We start from the raw sequence: 22,165 nt of genomic DNA on the forward strand, positions 1-22,165 counted from the left end.
TTCCCTCCTCAGATTTCCAGAAATAAAAGCAGTAGGGCCTGGGTCACTCAGAGTATTTTGCTATTTATACAGGTTTGGTGGATGAACTTCAGCGGGAGGCCTGTGCAGTGAGGAGGGTATCTGGGTCAGCCTTCACAGCTTCAAAACTTCAGTGCTGGAGATCCCTGAATCTCCAAGGAAATGCACTGGACATGTATTGGCTTCTAAGGAAATTTTGTATCTGTATCCAGTAGGAGGATGTTTTCATCTTAAAGGAAATGATTTATAATCCGGTTTGGTCTGGATTGTGAGTAGTGTGCAGCAGTCTCTGCTGTGTGTTGCGTGCTGCTCTCTCTTTCTTAAGTTCCCTGAGACTTCTTGCATCTCTGACCACCAGGAAACCTGCATCTTCATATGACCCCAGCCTCGCCCTTTTGGTAGATGAGGGTTGTTTCTGAGCCTTTCCCGCTGTGCTGCTGCTCATGTAGTTTAAGGATGTTCCCCCCCCCCTTCCCTCAGACTAGTGAGTGACGCCTTTAATAGTTCTCAGAAATGGGAGTTGCCGGATCATCTCACTGCCATTAACCCTAAATGTAAAATTTTACACTCTTGGCATTTTGTTACTCATTTTGAAAACTATTTAGTCTTCATTCTGTTTTCTTAAATGGCACTGAATGCTTTGATACAAAATCATCCTTTGTCTTTTATACAATAATTTCTGTCATATTATTTATATATAATATAATATAATTTATGTACATGTGTGCCTGGAGAAATGTAAAAATCGCAAAAGAGTTAGGACTACAGATGGGCTGTTTGAGTTAGGCCATTTCAGTTAACTTTCGGTACTTTGAAATTGGGAAGTTTTGCTGTAGAATTAGAGAAGTGAAAGGATGTACTCTAAAATCCCAGTGCAAACATGTTAAAACATGAATGACTTAGAATGGTGTGAAACTAGTAGAATACAGTCAAATACTAGGACAGGTAATACAAAATTACATTGGTTTAATATTTAGCGAAGACTTTTAATGACCTTTTTTTTGCAATTTGTAGGATTCACATGATGCTTTACTGGAATTTGGGAATAACAATCTCCAAATACTGGTGGATATCACAAGGGAAGGAGTATGGAAAAATCCAGTTCTTATTAAAATTCTATCCCAGCAACCAGTAGAAACTGAGGAAGGTAAGAAAGTGATTTTAGAGATGATACGTGGTTATTAAGGAGTTACTTGGTGAAGTTTTGGTAGGGAACTAATGTTTTGAAGTCAGAAGAGAGTTGTATTTTAAATTGCGTTGTACAATAGTATTCATATGTTGCTGAACAATATTTGTTATGAAACTGTCTCACTGACACTGTGGATAATGTGTCCTTGCTAATGCATCTCTGCTTGGGCTGTACTATCCATTGGTTTGAACATCTTGAAATTCCATTTTTATAAATAATCATTTATTTTTCCCTCATAAAAATACAGAAATTTTGCTCCCTTGAGACAGGGAAGAATTGTGTATGTCCAACATTTCAGAGGTGTAAAATGCACGTGGAGGGGAAACATGAGTGTGGACATTTTCTTTTATTAGGCTCTGGGCTGGGAAGCTCATTGAGTTTAGGCTATGAAAATAAGATCGTGAATCAGAGAATATGAGGTGAGGAAAAGGAGTTCTTTATATACTTTTTTTTTTTTACTCTCTGAAATTTTTTCATATCTATTGGTGATACCATTAAGTACTTGCTGGTATTTCTTTTAACTTGTTCCATTAACAGTACACAAGGCCGCAGTTTGCCTCAGTAGTAATCCAAAGTTAAAAATAATGTTGAGGGGAAGAGAAGCTTAAGATATTTTCTTAAAAATTACAGGAGCACAAAAAGGGATTTTAAGTCAAGCTTTCTTCCATAGCAGACTCCTCCTTTCTGGTGTTGTGTAGCCTCTCTGAGTTAAGTTAGTACATTTTGCTACATAACTGAGAAACATGTTAAGGTTATTGAGAAGATGTGTTGCTTCCCTGTGCTAGTAAGCATTAAAAAAAAAAAAGCAGCCATGGCTGGACTGCAGTCTTTGCTTCAGGTATTCAGTAGTATGGCAGAAACATTTGAACTCCAGACAGCATTTAATGCCATCTCCAGTGTGTCTTGAAAAGAATTGCATTCCATACTAACATCCTGTCTTGGAGTCTTTCATTTATAGTATTGTTAGGCCATGCAGTTGCACAGTTACTGCTCTTAGTGTATTTCTACTCAAAAGAACTTGCATTTCGAAGTTGGTCCATGTTAATGAAAACCTCCAGCCATTGAAGAATCCCTTACTCGGAGGGCGGTGTACTGGTGCGGGCTAATGGTTAGCTAGCTATGCAAAATCCCTTTAGCTGCGGCAGGAGAACTGTTGCGGAGGACTGGTGTGAATTCCAGTAGGAGTGATTTCCTCCTACGTATCTGTGTGGATTCTAATAGATTAATTTGCTTCTTACACACGTGGCTGATTTTACCAGTGGCTATCCTACTAAATGCTGCTACGCTTCTTTGTTCCTGCACAGGACCTTGACGTGGTTCAGACTACCTCTTGGCTTCAGCAGTAATGGGATAGAACTGGTTCGTTCAGTCCTTTGGCTTTTAGTTTGGGTTGAAGTTTCTCCTGGCAAACTGATTGGTTGACACATCTCTGGCCATGTTGGATGGGGCTGAGCATTTCTGAGGTCACTCGGCAACTTTGAAACTATTGATTTCTTGGTGTTCTTTATTTAGTACATATTTATCTGTTTAGCTAGATCTGAATACATGCCCGAAAGAGTGGTCTTCACCAGTGGGCCTTTCATGAGATGCAAGCAGAGGCAACGGGACATGCATTGGAGCTCTTCTGGGAATTCTGTAACTGAACAAGTGCATTCTCATATAGGCTGGAGTAATCCGCAGGCATACTTAAATGGTCTGACTGTGACTTTGGAATCCCTTGTTAGACCGGTCTGTCAAAGGAACGTTTCTGAAGTAAATCATAAGGTAAAGAGTTAGACATTTTAAATGAAGGGCGGTTCTAAGACACCAAGTATCTGCCTAAAACGTGGCTTTTTACAGTGTGTTGCTTTCATGGCAGTTCTGGAAATCTTGCTTTGATTTTTTTTGCTTGCTTTCGGGGTATCTAAGAGCAGATAAACTGAGAAAAGTGTCATCCCTGTGGCCTGTTGATATGCAACGTAGTTGCTTAGACATATCTGAAAGATTTTTCTAAGAGCTTTCCAGGCTATGTGCATGTGACATCTTAGCACCCAAGCAAGAAGTTTTAGGTATTGGTTGAGTGCTTTCAACTGACAGTGCAGGGAACAGTAAGCAGTGATAGAGCTCATGTGGTATGTGTCAACATCTGGGACAGTGAGAGCACCATGTCAATGTTCTGTTCCCGCTGTTCTGGTTTGCAGCAAATACTGTGAAAGTGGCAGGTTAAAGTAGTAGCATTATTAGTAATGGAAATGGGAAAATAGCGAGAGGGGGAGTGGGGATATTTAATATCTACCAATACTGTGAGGTAGTGTTTCAGTAGTTAAATAATTCCGTGCCCTTACATGACAGAGGATGGAGGGGTTTTTATTTGGTTGGTTTTGTTCTTATTAGCCTCTTGGGAGGATAAGAGCATGCTGAACAGGTATTGAAGATTTGCAGGGGATTGTAGGTGAGAACGTAAGGCTGGGAAAGACATCACAGGGCATAGGATTCAGTGTCCTGTAATTGTATGTATACTCCACAGAGTATATCTGGAGTATACAGACTCCAGAGAAGTCAAAATAATGCATATGATGAGTCACTGTGAGTCACAAAACTCTAAAATGTTACAGGAAGAGAGAAGTAGATTGAGGGTGTACATAAACCTTGCTCTTTTCTCAAAATGCAAGGTGAATGCACCAGATTTGTATACTCTACACTCTGGTGCAAGGCAAAATGAGAGCTTAAAGAAATCTTGCTCTTTATGCAACAAATTCTGGCATGGAAAATCTTTTGACTCCTAAATTGTGCTGCTAATGTTTATCTTAGTTTATCTTCATGACATCATCAAAGTGTAATTCTGTGACTACAGAAGTTACTGCTGAAAAAAATGATTCATGAAGGTGTATCGTACCATGTATTATGGTAAGTAAAAATCTTGTGGGTATTGGTTTACTTCCACATCTTTGTTCAGTCCCTCCTTTTCTCTGTGCTAGGAAGTCAGATGCTGCTGTAGTATCGTTTGGCCTATCTGGGGAGCTGGAATTAATCTTTTGGCCTTGTGCAGAACGTGGTTGGAGCTGGAATTAAGCAACTATCTCTGGATGTCTACTGCATTAAATTAATGCTTTCTTACCTTCAGAATCATATTACGTAAATGCTTGTAGCTATAATAGGAGATCTCAAGTCACTGATTAGTTATCACATTTGTCTTCCTTCTCTTACTTGTACCACTACTTTGATCTCTTTTCTGACTACCAGGCTCCATTTGACAGAAACAGCAGGAATCAAAATGCACTTCCCACAGGTCCCAGCAGGGATGGCAGTTCTGCTGTTAGGCACCTTGAGTAAGGGCTGCAGAAAGCTCTAGCACAACTGTTTTTCAGTTGTTTTGGTGAAACTGCCATTTTATCCTTCAGTACAACAGTTTCACAGATTGTCTTCTGAAGTGTTGTTGTAAATGGGTGCTATTTCAGTCACCTAAAACTTAGTTTCTTTAAATTGCTTGTATTTCGTGCTTTTGGGCTTTGTGGGGTGTGTCTGAAAAGCATTCTTGGTTTTTGCTGTTGTGGGCCACTGGTAAACCAGATGTGAGAGCAGCCCAGTGTGCCCAGCTTGGTTTTGTGAACTGGTAGTGCCTGTTAATGATCATCAGATGCTTACTTGAATCAAAGATGGTGAAAATGTGACATGTTCTTGTCTCTCTTGATTAAAGGGGTTTTTAATTACTTTTTTTTAATGTACTGGCCCTGAAAAAGAACTGACATCAACTGTAAATATGGCTTACCAAATTTCTTTCAGCAAAAGTTTCATAGCAGCTTAGGTTCTGTCTGCTGCTTCTATGCTGTTAATAAATAAACCTGCCATGTGTCTAGGGTGGTTGTTGCTGTTTTGTACTGTCAGCTGGCTCAAGATGTTTACTTTGGGCATGAATATTTGCTGGAGAAAGGGGCCACACACAAAAAAAAAAAAAATCACTGTTGCTTACACCTTTGAAATGACTAAATTTTATGAGCATCCCAAAGTGAACATAATAGATGCTGTTCAGCAACCTTGACCTCTGACATTCTTCTATGCCTAAGGAAGCTAGCTTTAATTCTCTGATTTAAAAATATTTTGTTTGTTTAACAAGTAGTGTCATGCAGGAAGAACAAAGAGGTTAGGGTGAGCGTTTTTGCTGTGTGCAGCAGATCAATGCCAACATCTTGGTATATCTCTGTTGACATGAGTTGACTTGTAGGAAAGCCGGGAGAACTCTCCACCACACTGCTATTGTAAAATGTACAGCCTTCAGTGTCACTTGTGTGTAGTTAACATGCTGTACTGCACTTTAGCACGTTGTTGTTCTGTTTCAGGGGTACTTTCAATGGAAATGCTCACCCAAGATGCTCTTTCTCTCGAACATTTCTCATACTGATCGCAGTGTTTTCATGTATTAGTGCCATCCGTGCTTTATAAAGGCTGTTATACAATATTGTGGTATAACTTAAACACTTGCAGTATGAGATGAATTTTTGGGTGAGAGGGGGATCTCTTATCCCGGGACCAAAGAGCAAGGATAAGAGAGCCCATGGTATGTGTGGGGTTTGAAGCTGCACTGACCCGTTACTATTATAAAGGCTTTGGAGGAGGGGAGGGTTTCAACATGTCTTTGCGTTGATTTTTATGGCCAGATGGTTTAGTACTGAGATGTTTGGTAGAATACTGGGACAGAACAGACAACAGCAGGAGGTCCTAGGAAGAAAAGGAAGGAGAAAACCTGTTCATGGACATGTTTGGAAACGTAACGGATCTAGGATTGAGTGCAAAGTTAGGCTCTCTGAGGGGAAAACAACCCTTCTGAGCAACAGGCAGCAAAATGGGGTTTTGTTCCCTTTTCAGGGAAAGGGAAGTTGTAGCAGGCAGGCTGCTGGAAAAGAATAGACGCTTCAGAGGAAAACTGAGTGCTAAGACAGAAATAAATCGCTAGTCGGGTATCTGACTGTTACTCCTACCCTCATCACTTACATCTGGGTGACAGAGGAGCTCGGGTCGTTTGCCTCCCTTGCATGGTTCCATACACGCTCACTTTGGTGTGGAGGAATCTGCCCCGGGGCACAGACCTTCCACCCCTGGGGGAGGAGGGGGTGCGTGTTTACTGCCCACTCCCAGAGATCGCAGCAAGGTGAGACCCTCTTGTCCATACCAGCAGTGAGTCCCTCCTGTATCGTTGGCAAGTTTCTCTCAGCTGTGCTTAAAGATAAATGTGTGACTGTTGACCTGAAAACATCAAATTTGTCTGACTCGCTGCACATACTCTTAAAACACTCCCCATGTCTTGACTAGCTGGCTCCGACACGCCGCTGAAAACTCCATTTGAGCAATTGCTGGGTGCATGTCTAGCTGTGCAATAAGAAACAAGAGGAATCTAGATCATTCTTAGAGCAGGTAAATAGAGTATCTTATTTATTCCCAGCACTACTTCTGTTATTCTTACGGGCCTGTTCAAAAAAAAAAAAAATTATTCTGTGAGCCAGGAGCTGTAGAAGCAGGGACTACAGAGCTGCTTTGTATGCTTGTGGGTGCTAAAATCTATTAATGACATGCACACCAATAGCGTGTTTCACCTGGGTGGATGACTTTATCCTGATGCTGAGTAAGAAAGCCTTCGTAGGGTTCTTCCTTACGCTGACCTCTTGGCCACCTTGTTGGGGTAGCAGTCTTCTACATCTACAAGTAGGATGGACACTGAAGCACTGTTATTTTTGATAAATTTTCGAGCACGGTGTTATATACAGATGTAATTTTTAAGGAAGAGAGGAGGCTTGTTTCCTAGCAACTGGAGGTCTTACTGCAGACTATCTCTTTGCCAGCCAGCTTTTTTTACCTTCTTCGTTGAAGTCACTTTAATGTGAAATGTCAGTGTCAGCTATGTCAAGAGTTTACTGCTCAGAGGTTTTTCCTGTGAAAAACGGAAACCATTACCAGAGACATGAATCTTAAAATTATCTCTAATGGTCCACTAATGAAACTTCTGCAGAATACTGGTAAGTCTCACTATAAGCATGTAGTATGTACTTGGCCCCTGAAATGAGTTTTCTGTTTAGGTGCACATTGTAAGCCTTCTGCCAGCCAGTCTCGTGTCTGTTAGAATGTGTTCTTTTTTTGTTTGGACATAATTTAAGGGCAGAAAGCATGAGAATTTCTCGGTTTGTATTATGTACAATCCCCTCTTTCAGAAATTTACATCCTCCTGGTTTCTTAGCTACCCATCTCACACAGTAATAATAAGATACTAACATAGTGAAAATATTTTTATGCTATGGCTCTTCCACTAAGTTGTTATTCAGAACGTTTCAGGCATTTCCATAATTTCTTCTATAAATCAGCAGACAGTTTGTTCCTTGGTTGATGTGTATTATTGCGTGCAGTGTAGGAATGTAGTGACAACTCCTTAATTCTCAAGGGTCTTCGGAAATATGTACAATCTGGAGACTAATATCAAGCCTTTCTGTAGGTGTTCGTTAAGCTGGAAGTAGCACCGTAGCTGTCTTGAAGATACTATTTCATCAGCCAAGGCAAAGTGCGTGTACTTTAGTAAAGCTTTTGAAGCTGTCTCTCACAGTATCCCCGTGGATAAAGTGTCCAGCGTACAGCTAGACGAGTCCATGATAATTGGATGAGCAATTAGCTGATGGGTTGGGCTCAAAGAGTTATAGTAAATGAGTTCACATCAGGCTGGCAGGCACTCACCAGTAGGGTTCTCCAGGGCTGAGTTTTATGGCCCGTGCTCATTCATGTTTTTATAAATTATCTGGGTGCAGAAGTCGAATGTACGTGAAGTAAGTTTGCTGATGATACTGCGCTAGGAGCAGCTGTGGCCTCCCTCGGGGGTAGAGAGGCCTTACAGAGAGATCTGGGTAGACTAGAGAGCCGGGCAATAGCCAACCTTCTCAAATTCAACAAGAGCGAGTGCCAGGTTCTCCACCTGCAACGGGGTAATCCTGGTTATATGTGCGTACCTGGGGACGAGAGTCTGGAGAGCAGCCCCATGGGAAGAGCTCTGGGGGCTGGGGTTGATGGCGAATTGGATACAAGTCAGCAACGTGCCCTGGCAGCCAAAGGGGTCCGCCATGCCCTGGGGTGCAGCGAGCAGAGCACAGCTCGCCCATCAGCCACCCCGCGCTGTGCTGGCATGGCCCCAGCTGGAGCTGTGCGCAGGTTTGGGCACCTCAGTGTAAGGACGCTGGTCTGTTAGGTGTGTCCCGGGGAGGGCGACCAGGATGATGAAAGCCCTTGAGGGCAAGGCTCAGGAGGAGCAGCTGAGGTGGCTTGCGTTGTTCAGCTTGCAGGAGAGTCTGAAGGGTGAGCTCCTGGAGGGCCGCACCTCCCTCAAGGTGGGCAGCGGTGGGGAGGGGCTGATCTCTGGTGACCAGCGACAGGACACAAGGAAAGGAGATGAGGACGTTCGGAACTGGACACCTGGAGACAGCTCTTCACCGAGAGGGTGGGCAGTCTCTGGAACAGGCTCCCCAGGGCAGTCGTCGCAGCACCAAGCCTGTCAGAGTTCAGGGAGCGTCTGGATGATGCTTTTAGGCACACGGTTTAGTTTTGGGTATCCTGCGGATAGCAGGGAGCTGGGGTCAGTTGTCCTTATAGGTCCCTTCCAACTTGAGATAATTCCGTGGTTCTGTTAAGTACCTGGGAAGAGAATCAAACAAAATCTGCCAAGTTTTTAATCTGATGAAGTGAATTTTAACTGTTTACAAAAATAAGCTGAAATTACATTTTTACTGTTGAATTAGTTGATCAAGTTTTATAATGATTAGCTTTATTTGGTAGATCTAGAACTTAAGCCTAGCATGTATTAAACACAATTCTTCCAAAGTCCCGCAAAGACAACATTTTCAATTTCAACTTCATTTTGTATATTTTGCATTATAGAATCATTTAGTTTGGAAAAGACCTTTAACAACTTGGGTAGAAAAATCTCCAGTTGAAAAGTACATAATGCTTTGTTTGAAATATTTTTGGTTCTTTGGAATATGAAGCTACAATTAAAAGCTGAAGATCTTGAATGTCATCTAAACTACTGGTAACTTGTTCAAAACACTGTATGGTCTGATCGGTGTCCTTTAGCCGCTGCTGTGGCATACTTCCTTACTGGATGCTAGCTTTTGGTTGGGGAGGGGGTGTCTGTCTTCTGTACCCCAGCATTCTCTCTCTACATAGGTGGTCTGAATTTGTTCGGGAGAAGATATTCTGTTCATTGCTGTCACTTTGATTTATACAGCGAGCCAGTTTCAGTTGTCAGCTGTAAATCGGTGTATTCACAAAGATTTTTTTTTTTCTTTCCATAGCTAACAAATTGATTACACGAGAAGGGCCTTCCTTTCTGCAGATGCGAATAAAACATTTGATGAAGTCAAACTGCATCCCGCAAGCTACTTTCTTGTCAAAATTGTGTGCAGATTCTCCAGAAATTGCAAATGTTTCATCTTTTCGCCAAGCCTACATCACATGTGTGTGTTCTATGCTGCCTAATGAAGACTCCATTAAGGAGGTTAGTAATCCATAGTCCCTTTTTAACATATCAAGCATTTGAAAATTTATTTCTGCAGTACTAAGAACTGAGGCTGAAGAGTGAAACTGTTGCAGCAGAGTTGTGAAAAGAGATGATCTGTTGCAGGCTGCAGTAGGAAAGAACATTTGTATGAACTGCTGGTGTAGATGAGTACGTATTCTATGCTTGCATTCAAGTTTTTAGATGTGTTTGAAAGCTTAAATAAAGCTTGTAACTGGCTTTATTTCCATTGAACGATGTAAATTAAACTATTTAAATTTAAGTAATAATAATTAGTAATTTATGATTGAAGTAGAATTTCTATAAATAAATCATCCACCTTACAAGGGGAATATGATTGAAAATCTGTCTTTTCTGACTCAAATACTAGTACTAGAGCAGTTACTGGTCTTCTAGTTGTTCTGACTTAGTAAAGAGAAGTTTAAAAAAAACCAAACCCACAAAACAGACAAAACCCCCTTTAGAGTTGTTGCTCCAGAACTCAAACTAGTTAGTCTTCATTTTACAGTAACATAGTAATAATTTGTGTTAACACGTTGCAGTCATAACAGCAGTCATAGGGCTCTTGCCTCTGCCTCTTGATCTCACACATCATCTGTTACTTTATCAGTCTCACTGTTCTCCTTAGAGTTGTGGGGGTTTGGTGCAGTTTTAAATGTGAGACTTGAACATTTTGAGTAAGACTCTGATAAACTGGGGGAGCTTCACATATCTATTAAAAACCCCACAAATGCAACTGATGTCTGTGCTTCCTGAGTGAGTGGCAGACTTGTTTGGAGTGTTCTTGTTACACATGTAAACTATTTAAAAGCATTCCTTTAAAAACATTTCTTTTGAAAAATAAATATTTGGATAGGTGTAGCCTCAGACTGTCTCTTCAGTTTGCTGTAGGAGCAGTGAATGCGTTTAACAGCTCACTGCAGGCAGGATCGTACTGGAGGCGTTGGGGTTATGTGGGTAACTTGCAACATGTGCTTTGGTGGGGTTGGCTGCTAACGATGAGTGGCAGAGGAATCACATTAGACTGTGTTCAGTTTTTAGTTTCATGTAAGAGTTACGGTGTAGCTGTGTCTTTTACCTGGATACTCAAAAAAGTCTTTACTTGCCAGTCAAGTATCAAAGCGAGAACACAGATTGATTAATCGAATCAAATTATGCTAAGCACCTAATTAAACCTCTTGCATTTCTGGTACCTTGGATTGATCCTAAGACACACATGTAACAATGTGACTATGAAATTATTTGTTCACAAGAAATGCTGCTGCTCAGCGAGAGACATGGAAAGTAACAGAATAAAGAATTGCTGTCTGGCTTACTGATTCCAATGTTTGGCTTGAATTTGTCGATTTTATTGAATCAATTAGAATGCTAATTAAAGAGGTTCTCCAGCACAGTAGTTAACAAGTAGTTAATAAAATGCTTGTACTATTGCAAAAAAGCATGTCAGGCCTGTATAGAAAACTGGGGTAATATACCTGCTTCTGCTCTTCCTGCTGGATGAGATGGCTGTGAAAATGAGTTTGGTATATTTTAACTTCCCTTTGTTCTTTCTGGATCATTATTTTTCATGATTAATAAGAGGCTTGAATTGTTTATAGTAGCAACAGCTTGATTAAAGTAGATGTTGCTTCAGTGCAATCTGTTCTGTGAGGTGGAATAGATCCAGTGGAAAACATGTATTGAAACCAGCGTTGGCTTAATATGAAAGGCACTTCGTAGTTACTGTTGTGGTCTAAAATACTTGACTTATAACCAAGCTAGTGCCCTGGTTTGATACATGACGAGGTACTACCTTTAAGTACGCTTTTCAGAGCTTCCATGGGATTTCTCTCTTCTCTAACCACTTCTATTTTTAACATCATGTTTTGGAGTGTGATTGTTCAGAATCGGCACGTACGGACAAAAAGGACAAGACACTGGCTTTTTCACATCTCTTGATCTTTTTGGACCTGGGTTTCAGTTTTCAAAAAGAAAGAAAACGGGTGCCTTCAAGTGCAGAGGAGGATTGGGAAGTTTTAGATATACTGTTCCCTGTATGTAAGTATTTTGCTGAGCTGCCCAAAATGGAAGATGGTCCCAGAGAAAACTAATACTGAGAAGGGATCAGAACTAACATACGTGAACTTCTTGTGCCGTTCTGTAGCTGAAAGGTGTGGTATGAGCTCTGGGTATTAAAAGGAGACTTAGTGTTTTGTTACGTGTTTGTGAGACCATTTCCTTTGAATACAGTAAACAAGCATTTCTTCTGTAAACGCTCTGACCGTAAAGTGCCTTTTCTTTTAATTTTCTTTTCTTTCTTTAAGATTGCAAAGGTAGATTGCAAAGAAGTACTGGACATCATATGTAATCTGGAATCTGAGGGACAAGAAAACACTGCATTTATTCTTTGTACAACATACCTTACTCATCAGCTTCAAACAGCAAATGTGTATTGCTCTTGGTAAGTAATAAGTATTACTGCTACTCCTAACTGTTCCTCACTGGCTTCAGTGCAAGTGAGTTGAGTAATATATGGTACAAAAATATGTAGAGAAAGTGGATGTATCTTTAACTTGAGAAGCGCGTCAGACTGAAGCACTTTCTAGATAACTTGTGAAAAAAATAAATAAGGATTCATCTTGCTACAGTAATAGAGCAGCTAGACAAAAGTAATGTTTAAATTGTTGAAAAATGAGACAGTACTCATATTGTTGGCATTAATAGTAATGCTTCAGCGATATAGTAGCTCTGAGTAGTGGATCAGTGCTGTCTTGGTTGATATTAAACTCCTAAGCTTTGTGGTTGTAGTTAAGTTCCTCCCTCTTGAGTACTTAGACCCATGATAGTGTGATACCTTTTTTTTCCCCTTCCTCTGTAGAGATGTAAGTAGTACCAATGTGCAGAGGCAGCATCCTTTAACTTTTTCTCTCCCTGCCTACCCCACCCCCCTGCTCCTAAAAGCCGCCTTATAGTTCTTCATATATTTTTGCAGTTTCTGTAACTCTGGGAATTGTAGTACTAGATCTTGGCCAAATAGCCACTGTAAAACATCTCTGCCCTCATAACTAGCTGGAGATCCAAAACTTTTTTGCATCTCTGTTTCAGCAGTGGCAAACTGCTAGAGCCGAAGTAGGGAAGCTATTTTCTGCCCCTTAAAAAATGAATTTGTAGTTTCAGCTTTCAAGGCATGGCTGAATGTTCTACATGAGGCTTGATGTTACCAAACGTCTGGAGTTTATCTTGGGAACTGGGACTTGGTCAGCTGTGGCATGTTCATCTACTCCACATTTTAAAGCCGTTAAGGAAAGTTTTCACAGCACTGAAGTGTCAGCAGGTTGATGCAGTTCACCCTGGTCTGATCCGCTGTACAAAAAGGCCAGAAGTATTTGCATGTTGCTTCTGTTTCAGGCTAGAAATGTCTTTTTAAGCAAAAGCATGCCTTGTAGAGGGAAACGAACTTGTGGAAGACTCAAGGCAGCAGAGTCCAGCACACTTGGAAGTTCTAGGGGCTTGCTGTTTTTCACTACCAAAATGTCATTACAGATTAGATTAGAGCCATGTCCAAAGAGATACAAGGCTGAAGTCCATCCCCTGTTCTCTTTTTAAAGAAAAAACAAAACCAACCAAAAAAAAAAAACCCAACAACAACTAACGTTCTTCCAGGGTGAACTACATGATTTGCTGTTGTCCAAGGAGACTTGTTAAGCAGTTCTGTCTAAAAGCTGTATCCCTAGGGTGGAAATGAAGAGAGTTGAACTTCACCTTCACCTGTAGCTGAGACTTTTGTACTATTGGGACTGGAGAACAGACTTCACCAATGAGGCATTTATTTTTACAGAATAACATTTATTTCTTTTGTGACAACTGTGGGCAATTTTTTTTGCTTGCAGTACAAAGACTGAACTGAAACTAGTTAGAATTTCAATGAAACTTTCAGGTCCTGTAACTCACGGCTGAAGATGAAAGCAAACTTTGGGTTTATATATGTTATTCCTCACCAAAACTGGAGATTTTGCAATGATTGTTGCTGATAATTGTAAAATAATATGTAATGCTACTTTTAAGACTGGAGGTATCTGTCGTGCTTGGAACTTTATTGAAGTAATACTGCTCTGGGCAGTAGTTCTGAGCTAGCTGATTGCTTTATTCTCCAAGGAGAGATAAAATACTGTCATCTTCTAAATCTTCTAAAGCAGTGAGTGGCAGTTACATCATTTAAATGTAGATGTCAACATCTAAGCTACTTGCCTAGTGGGAGAGAAGTGGCTACTTTACATTATGGTTCATCTTACCTATTTTAAACTTTTGTGTGAAAAGTTAAGGCTCTAAGGTGGGGTGGTGCCTTTCTTGTCTAGAAAGGCAGTCTATGCAGCTAAGCCATAGATGCCTGCAGTAAGCGAGATTAATCCTGTTGCCAGTGTCTTTCCCCATTAAATAACAGGAGACACACTGTGTTTTGATCTGATGCTTGTGTAGGAGTAAGGCACAGTTCTCTTCAGCATCTCTCTGAGATCAAGACCCAATTGAAGTGTATTCTGTTTTTTAATAACACTTAAATTGTTGTGGTCAACTCTGAACTAAAGTGTGTAGACTGTGGACAAATTGTGTATATCTGCATTTTTTTTTACATTCAGCTTTCAACTCTTTGCAGGGAATTGACGCTTTTCTGGAGCAAACTGCAGAGAAGAATAGATCCTTCTTTAGATTCCTTTTTGGAGAGATGTCGTCAGTTTGGCATCATTGCCAAGACACTACAGCATTTATTTTTCTTGATAAGAGTCATACAGTCTGAAGTAAGTAAGCTGCAGTCCAGAGTTTTTGGATGCAGACAGAACTGTTTACATTGATTTATTGTTAATAGGTCTACTGAACTTATATGAAATATAGTTTATTTCATTATTCATACTTTCTGATTAAGTGCCTAATAACTTACTAATAAAAATCTCTGAGCAATGTCTGCCATTTTAGTTTTGTGTCAGCTTGACACAATGAAGTGACCTTCAAACAATGTGGAATGGTTTGGTTGTTACTCCGAAAATACAGTCTGTCAGTCTTTTGCAAACAAAACATGGCTGTGTTTTGATCCGATCCTCGTTTAGAAGCGAGGCACAGCAACAATTTTCTGCAGCATCTCTAAGAAATGGAGACTTGGCTAAAATGTCTCGTATTTTTGTGTTCTGAGAAAGTATCTTTTCCTTAAAATGTGTGATACCATCACATCTGGACTTGTGCCTTCTGTCCTAATGCATATCTAGACAGTTGCAGGAAGGTTCAAGAGATGCTTAGCAGAAATTTTTATAAAACTGCAACCTCTGTTTGAGCAGTAATGGAAAGACTTTAATTGATCCATCTACCCAGGAGGCAAATGTAGCATGTTTTCCTAAGCAAAGTGGAAGGGGTAGCTGTGGTTAAATCTGGGTAGCTGCTCAGTAGGATGTATCTGTCTTCCTTGGGTGGCTGCTCTGACTCCTGGAACTGGTTAGGCTGAAATTTCCTGTGTCTGGTCACTATATGAAGCCAGATTCGTGGAAGGCAATTATGAATGAGAATTAATCAGGCACACTTTAACAGAGGAGAAAATAAGTAAGCTGATAATAACAGGATTTTAACTGTTTTAGTAACTGTATTAGATGGATCACGGGCCTTAAATTAGATATGGGATTTTCCCTTAGGAATGTCACAATTTCCAAAAGATTTCAGACATTTCTTCCTGAAAAACAGTATAGTTTTGCACATGTGGAGCAGAATTTCCCACATGAATTGCAGTTTTATCAATGTTTCAGTTAACAGTACCATCCCAGATTTGCTCATCTTTTTGCATTCTTATATGGAGATGAGTTAATTCAGAGTTAAGGCATCAAATGGATTATGGCTGAAACAGACAGGGTTCCTTTTTTCAATTAAATTTCTCTCTAGCTTCAGGTTCCTTTGCCTGGGAGTCTTTCACTGGCTAGAGTTAATGCTGTGAACGAAATGAGTTATCAAGTGTGATTTGATAAGAGAAAAGCAAGTATCAGATCCCTATGGTAGTCACAGTAGAGATGAGAAACGTTACATGATTGTCCTTTTGACAGACCATAGAGAGTCTGGAACTCTAATTTGGCATAGGTGAATTCCGGCAGTGATGGCACAGAGAAGCGTTTGCTCCAAATTTCTCTGAAGTTGGCCCATTTCTGCTTTTAAAATGTGTGTGAATGGGCACTTTATATATAAAGCATAATACATTGTTAATTATGTAACAGTTCTTTCTGTGTTTCCTTCTAAACCATATTAAAAATTCTTCTCCTGGAGAAGTAGGGTTTTTATTGCTGTCTAGCAAATTAATGCTGTTATTGAATTAAAGAAGTATTGCATGACTTGCAATAGGTCGTGCACAGCGAGTATAAGAGCTTGCTAATTGTTTTAACTTGTTCTTAGTTCTTTTGGATTTTTACCATCTGAGCTGGTGTGGGCGTAGTTCTGTTAGCCACATGTCATCTCTCTGCACTATTCATAAATATTTTAACTGTTACTTATCTTCACTAATAATGACTAAATAGTTATTTAATGCATTCAGATTGTCTATGCTGTAAAGTATGATTTTGGAACAAGGTAACTTTCCATTTTGTCCATGTAAAATTTGGAATGTATCGGGGTTTTTTAAATCAGCATTTGAGTTATATTCGTAGGTATCTTCCTGGTGCTATTGAGCAGCACCTTAAAGTTGCATAGACTCCTTAGAAAACGCTTGGAAGTGAAATGCCAGTTACCTTCATGAATCATTTCTGGTACTGTACTGCTTATGCTATTGAAGGTTATTTTGTTTCAGGGTGTAAATTTACATTAATTTCCTTATTACACAGTACAGCACCTTCTGAATCCATATCCTGTTAGGGTGCTGCAGAAGGAATGTATGTGGAGACTTTACACAATTCTCTTACTTTAGTTACGATTGAGAGTCACTCAGTGAAGAGAGAGAGGGGTCAGAAGGATGTTTTGCAACATCTAATGCCTAAACTCGTTTGTGTGACTCCTCCGCAGAGTGCCCTAAACATGAAGTGGCTCCCCTCGCTTGCGAGGTAGAGCAGGTTCCTCATGTGAAATAAACCACAACTTTTTGGAGTGTGCAAGTGACTTGGGCACTTAACTCTCAGAAGCCTGAGTACACTCTGAGCGGGCTGTAGTCTGTTGGATGCTCTCATTGCACACTTTTTTCATAGAACAGTTCTCGAGAAAATGTACTTATCAAAGAAAAGTAACATTTGTTTTGTGGCTGTTTTTTGGGGTTTTTTTTGTGTGGTTTGTTTTGTTCTTTTATAACAGGCAGAAGAAGCAGGACTTGCTGTGTCTGTTCTGTTATGTGTGAGAGCCCTTCAGATCAGATCAAACGGAAGTGATGAAATGAAGACATCAGTATGTAAAACAATTGCATGCCTTTTACCAGAAGACCTTGAAGTTAGGAGAGCTTGTCAGCTCACGGAATTTTTACTCGAGCCAACTTTGAGTGGATTTAATGTGTTAGAAGAGCTCTATATGCAACCAGATCAAAAATTTGATGAAGAAAATGCAATGGTTCCAAATTCACTCCGTTGTGAGCTGCTGTTAGCTTTAAAAGCATATTGGCCATTTGATCCTGAATTTTGGGACTGGAAGACTTTAAAGCGACATTGCCTTAAACTGTTAGGAAAAGTAGCTTCTGATTCAGAGGATGATGCAAGTTGTAATATGTCAATCAATGAAACCGACATGTTAGACACTTTCTTTAGTGACTATGATGAGACAAAAGAACATAAATATTATGATGGAAAAGACACAATGAACCACCCTAAAGAAAAAGCGAGAGTGAAAAAACCCATTGGTTCTTCAGAAAGGTATCAGAGATGGCTTCAATACAAATTTTTTTGTGTGCTCTGCAAAAGGGAGTGTATAGAGGCTAGAATACTGCATCATTCTAAGATGCATATGGAAGATGGTGTTTATACATGTCCGGTGTGTACAAAAAAGTTCAAGAGAAAAGAATTTTTTGTACCACATGTAATGGAACATGTTAAAATGCCACCTAGTAGAACGCACAGACCTAAAAAGAAAATCATACTGAAAAAAGAGAGATCACCACAAAAGACAACAGCTTCCAGCAGCCCGCCTCCAGCGTTTCAGGAAAAGTCAGATCAGCCACAGCTGCCTGAAAACTTCGAAAATGACACACACGAATATGTCACGTTCAGCCAACTGGAAAATTGCCAGCTACAAGACAGAGACATATATCCGTGTCCCGGAACAGATTGTTCTAGAGTATTTAAACAGTTTAAATACTTAAGTGTACATCTGAAAGCTGAACATCAAAACAACGATGAGAATGCAAAACACTACTTGGATATGAAAAACAGGAGAGAGAAATGTGCTTTCTGTCGCCGACACTTCATGACATCCTTTCATCTGCGGGAGCATGAACGTGTGCACTGTGGGCCTCAGCCGTATATGTGTGTGTCAATGGATTGTTACGCTAGATTTGGGTCAGTTAACGAGCTTCTCAATCACAAACAAACACATGATGATCTTCGTTACAAATGTGAGCTAAATGGCTGTAATATTGTTTTCAGTGACTTAGGGCAGCTTTACCATCATGAGGCGCAGCACTTCAGAGATGCATCGTACACCTGCAACTTCTTTGGTTGCAAAAAGTTTTATTATTCAAAAACTGAATTTCAAAATCACCTTGCAGTGCATAATATTGAAGTCTCAAATGGGGAAGTGAAGCAGACTTTCAAACTTGAGGCGTCAGTTTCAAAAGACAAATGCAGTTATCTTCCAGAGCCTCAGCTGCTTGAACAATCTGAAAATTCCAGCCTGAATGATAACTTGGATCCCTCAGGCTCTCAGGAAGTTCCGCAGATTAAGGAAGAAGCTCTCTCTGATAGTGAAGATCTAGACAGTGAAAGTAATTGCAGTCTTCATTGTGGGGAGCACAGCACAGGTGCTGCGGTAAACCAAGGCCAGGTGTCTCCTCTGATGATTGAAACAATGGTTCACAATCAGGCGGTCCCAGGTTTTCTCCTGTCCCAGGAAGAGGTCTTCCATCCAGCAGATGTGAAACAACAGTGTTCCAATGTGGCAGTTGGCTTTGATGAAAAAAATCTTTCCTGTGGTTTTGAAGGCTGCTGTTCTACACACAAAAATTCCAGAAGTATCCAAAAACACCTTCGCAGACCCCATCCGTATAATTTTAAAGGTAAAAAACATACAGAGATGAAAACTAAAGACTTTCTCGATCTGATGAGTGACACTCAGGACAGCAAATTCCCTGCAGACATTACTACAGAGTTAGGTCATAATTCAGACACAAATGCTGACTCTCCAGAAAGCTCATATTGTACTATAGATGGTAAAGGAAACAATGGCCTGAAAGAGGAAACATGTCCTTCTTCTCCAGAAACATCTTTTTATGACAGCTCTAAAGAATCAAATATTGAAGATAACATGTTGGAACTAATGTTAGGCTTGAAACACCTAAGCTTGAAAAATTCTAACATTCAGAATTCTTCAAAACACAAGTCTTACTTGGGCTCCTTACAGTCCTACTCATCTAGGGATGCCAAGTGCCCCGGATCTGTAGATGGAACTACCTCAAAATTTCAGCTTCAAGAGCAACAAGATAATTTACCCAGCCAGTACCTTACTCAGCTGGCAGCTAAACCCTTTTTCTGTGAATGTCAAGGATGTACGTGTGAGTTTGTGACCAGAGAAGCTCTCCTAATGCATTACGTTAAAAAGCATAACTATTCCAAGGAAATGGTTCTTCAGTTAAATATGTTTCAGCATCGGTACTCGCCGTTTAAGTGTCATATTTGCCAAAGATCATTTACAAGAAAAACACACCTAAGAATTCACTATAGAAACAAACATCAAATTGGCTGTGAGAGGGTCACTCACAAGGTCTGCTCTAATGAAAAATTTGATCCTGTAGGTTTATGTACAGGTGACATGCGTAAAAATAGCGGTGTTCCAACACCTGTCTGCGCAACCAGCATCGAATTCAGTGAACATTCAGACTACTCAGAGCAGCTGTGTCATCCGAAGAAGGAAGACACTAGTTCTGAGACAGATTTGGAGTCCAGTGAAGAGACAGACAATAATGTAACAAGAAAAACATCTAATACAGCTTCTCTGGACAGTCACAGGGAAGAACTGGAAGCAAGACAGGGAAGAGGAAGCAAAAGAACAGTTGCTAAAGGAAACTTATGTTACATATTGCATAAGTACCACAAACCATTTCATTGTATACATAAAAGTTGCAACTCTGCATTTACCAACCAGAAAGGTTTGATTCGCCATTATAGAACTGTTCACCAGTACAATAAAGAACAGCTCTGCTTAGAAAAAGACAAAGCAAGAACAAAAAGGGAACTTGTCAAATGTAAAAAAATATTTGCATGCAAATACAAAGAGTGTGGTAAGCGGTTTTTATGTTCCAAATCTCTTGCTAAGCACTGTAGTGACTTCCACAATGAACACTTAGAGGATCAAAAACTGCTTTCTGAAGCTGAATCTGCAAGATTTGTTTGTAACCAAGCCCATTGCCCTGCTGTATTTTATACCTTTGATAAGCTTAAACAGCACCTAATAGAAGAACATGACAGTGAAGAGAAATTAAACAAAGATTTTGAAATCCATTGTGACCTTAATGGCTGTGATCGAATTTTCACTAATTACAGTCACTACTCTCAACATGTGTATTTCCGACATAGTGAATATTATGATAGTCTCTTTGGAAATCAGAAAGAGGAGGAAGATAATCAAGATAAAGATAAAAATGAACAAAGTTATTTGAAAGACGGTGTTGACGTAAGCAAGCAGAATGGGAAGCAGGTAAAAGAAAAATCTAAACGAATTATCAGGAGTAGAGAAAAGCATTTGATGAGTTTCAAAACAAAAGAGGAAGCCCTACAAATGTGCAAAGAGAAATCTAACCAGACCCAGTACCCTTGCATGGTTCAGGGATGTTTGTCTGTTGTCAAATTGGAAAGCAGTATAGTGAGGCACTATAAGCGCACACATCAGATGACCAATATGTACATAGAGCAACAGATTCAGAAACTTGTTGTTTGTGTTAAATGTGGCATAATGATTGAAAAACAGTCCTGCTCCGGAACAGCTTCAGACTTGGATAAAAAAGGTGTAAAAGAGGGTAAAGCAGCTAACCCCGAGTGTGTGCAGGAAAGTGAAAAACCTCTTGTTCCAAATACTGATCATGATCCTCAAGATGTGAGCAATGACGACCAAAAAAGATGTCCGTCAGGTGGTGTGAGTTTTGATGCCAGTGCCTTTATGTATTCCGGCACTTTAAAATGTAACCACAGTTCAAAGAACACCTGTTTTGAAGAGTCTAACGTCAGGGAGACAGTTATGTGTAAACCTGAAGATTTCCCTGAAAATAGTGAAAGAGAGAATAGCTCGTACTTCTCCAGTTTACAATTAGAGTTGCCAAGAGAGAAAGACCCAGAAGGATGTCAAAATAGTGCAGTTAATCAAAATGCAGAAAGAAATGTATTTTGTGCTACAAAAGACAAAACTCAGAAGCCTCCAGTGTCCAAATTATTTGATTTAAAGACATATAAACCAATGGGGTTTGAGTCTTCATTTTTAAAATTTATTCAGGAAAGCGAGGGAAAAGATGACGACGACGACGATGATTTTGATGAGGTAGTAGAATGGGAGTCTCCTGAGCAGTTGCCAGCAGATAAAACCTTGGAGAAAGAGGGAGACGGTCAAGGGGAGACACCAGTAAATAACTTTGTAAATGATGAAAATGTACTCGTAACCCAAAATAATCATGGGCAGCTAACAGAAATCCAGCCCTTGTTGTCAGAATCGTCATCTGCCCCTTCTTTAGAAAATTTGAGGGCAATCTTGGACAAGGCACTAACGGACTGTGGAGACCTTGCCTTAAAACAGCTTCATTACTTAAGACCAGTAGTTGTTCTTGAAAGATCCAAGTTTTCCACACCCCTCATAGACTTATTTCCAACAAAAAAGACAGATGAGCTTTGTGTAGGAAGTTCGTAAGTAGTTTTGCTTAGAGCAGATTGCCTTCACTACTGCTATATGGGGAGAACTTCAAATTAGAACAGTAATTGTTACAGTACACACTGTTTAGGTTAGTTTAGACTGTTCAATTCCATGAATGTATATTATCTGTCAAAATTATTGGCCAAGTTAATTTAGCTCCCCATTTTTTTCAGTGGGCTATGCCGATATTGGTGCTATTTAACACATCAGAATACTGGGGTCTTCCTCTTGAAGAGTAAACGTGCATGATTGTATATGGAACAAGTACTAGGGTACCAGGGTTTGGGGGATGATGGAGTTATTACTTGACTTGAATGTGCACCCTAGGGTGCTTTGTGTAACATATTGTACACTACAGCATCTTATATTTTTTGAGTTATGAGTTTCAATAAATTACAGTTTTTCACCCA

The 22,165-nt window shown here is 40.0% G+C and overlaps 1 protein-coding gene across 3 annotated transcripts in view; it reads left to right on the top strand.

Moving 5' to 3' along the window:
- Positions 1–22,165, top strand: part of RLF (RLF zinc finger) — a 41,873-nt gene extending 19,708 nt beyond the window's left edge. For 2 of the 3 annotated variants that reach the window (XM_055706490.1, XM_027802035.2), the window contains 5 exons: positions 1,033–1,165; positions 9,508–9,710; positions 12,035–12,171; positions 14,362–14,503; positions 17,013–22,165. In XM_055706490.1, coding sequence (XP_055562465.1) covers positions 1,033–1,165; positions 9,508–9,710; positions 12,035–12,171; positions 14,362–14,503; positions 17,013–21,752 — 5,355 coding nt within the window. In that variant the 3' untranslated portion in view covers positions 21,753–22,165. The remainder of the gene's footprint in view (positions 1–1,032; positions 1,166–9,507; positions 9,711–12,034; positions 12,172–14,361; positions 14,504–17,012) is intronic. The other variant, XM_014278149.3, reaches the window with a different exon arrangement.

This window comes from Falco cherrug, chromosome 3, assembly GCF_023634085.1.
Source record: "Falco cherrug isolate bFalChe1 chromosome 3, bFalChe1.pri, whole genome shotgun sequence".
Lineage (NCBI taxonomy): Eukaryota > Metazoa > Chordata > Aves > Falconiformes > Falconidae > Falco > Falco cherrug.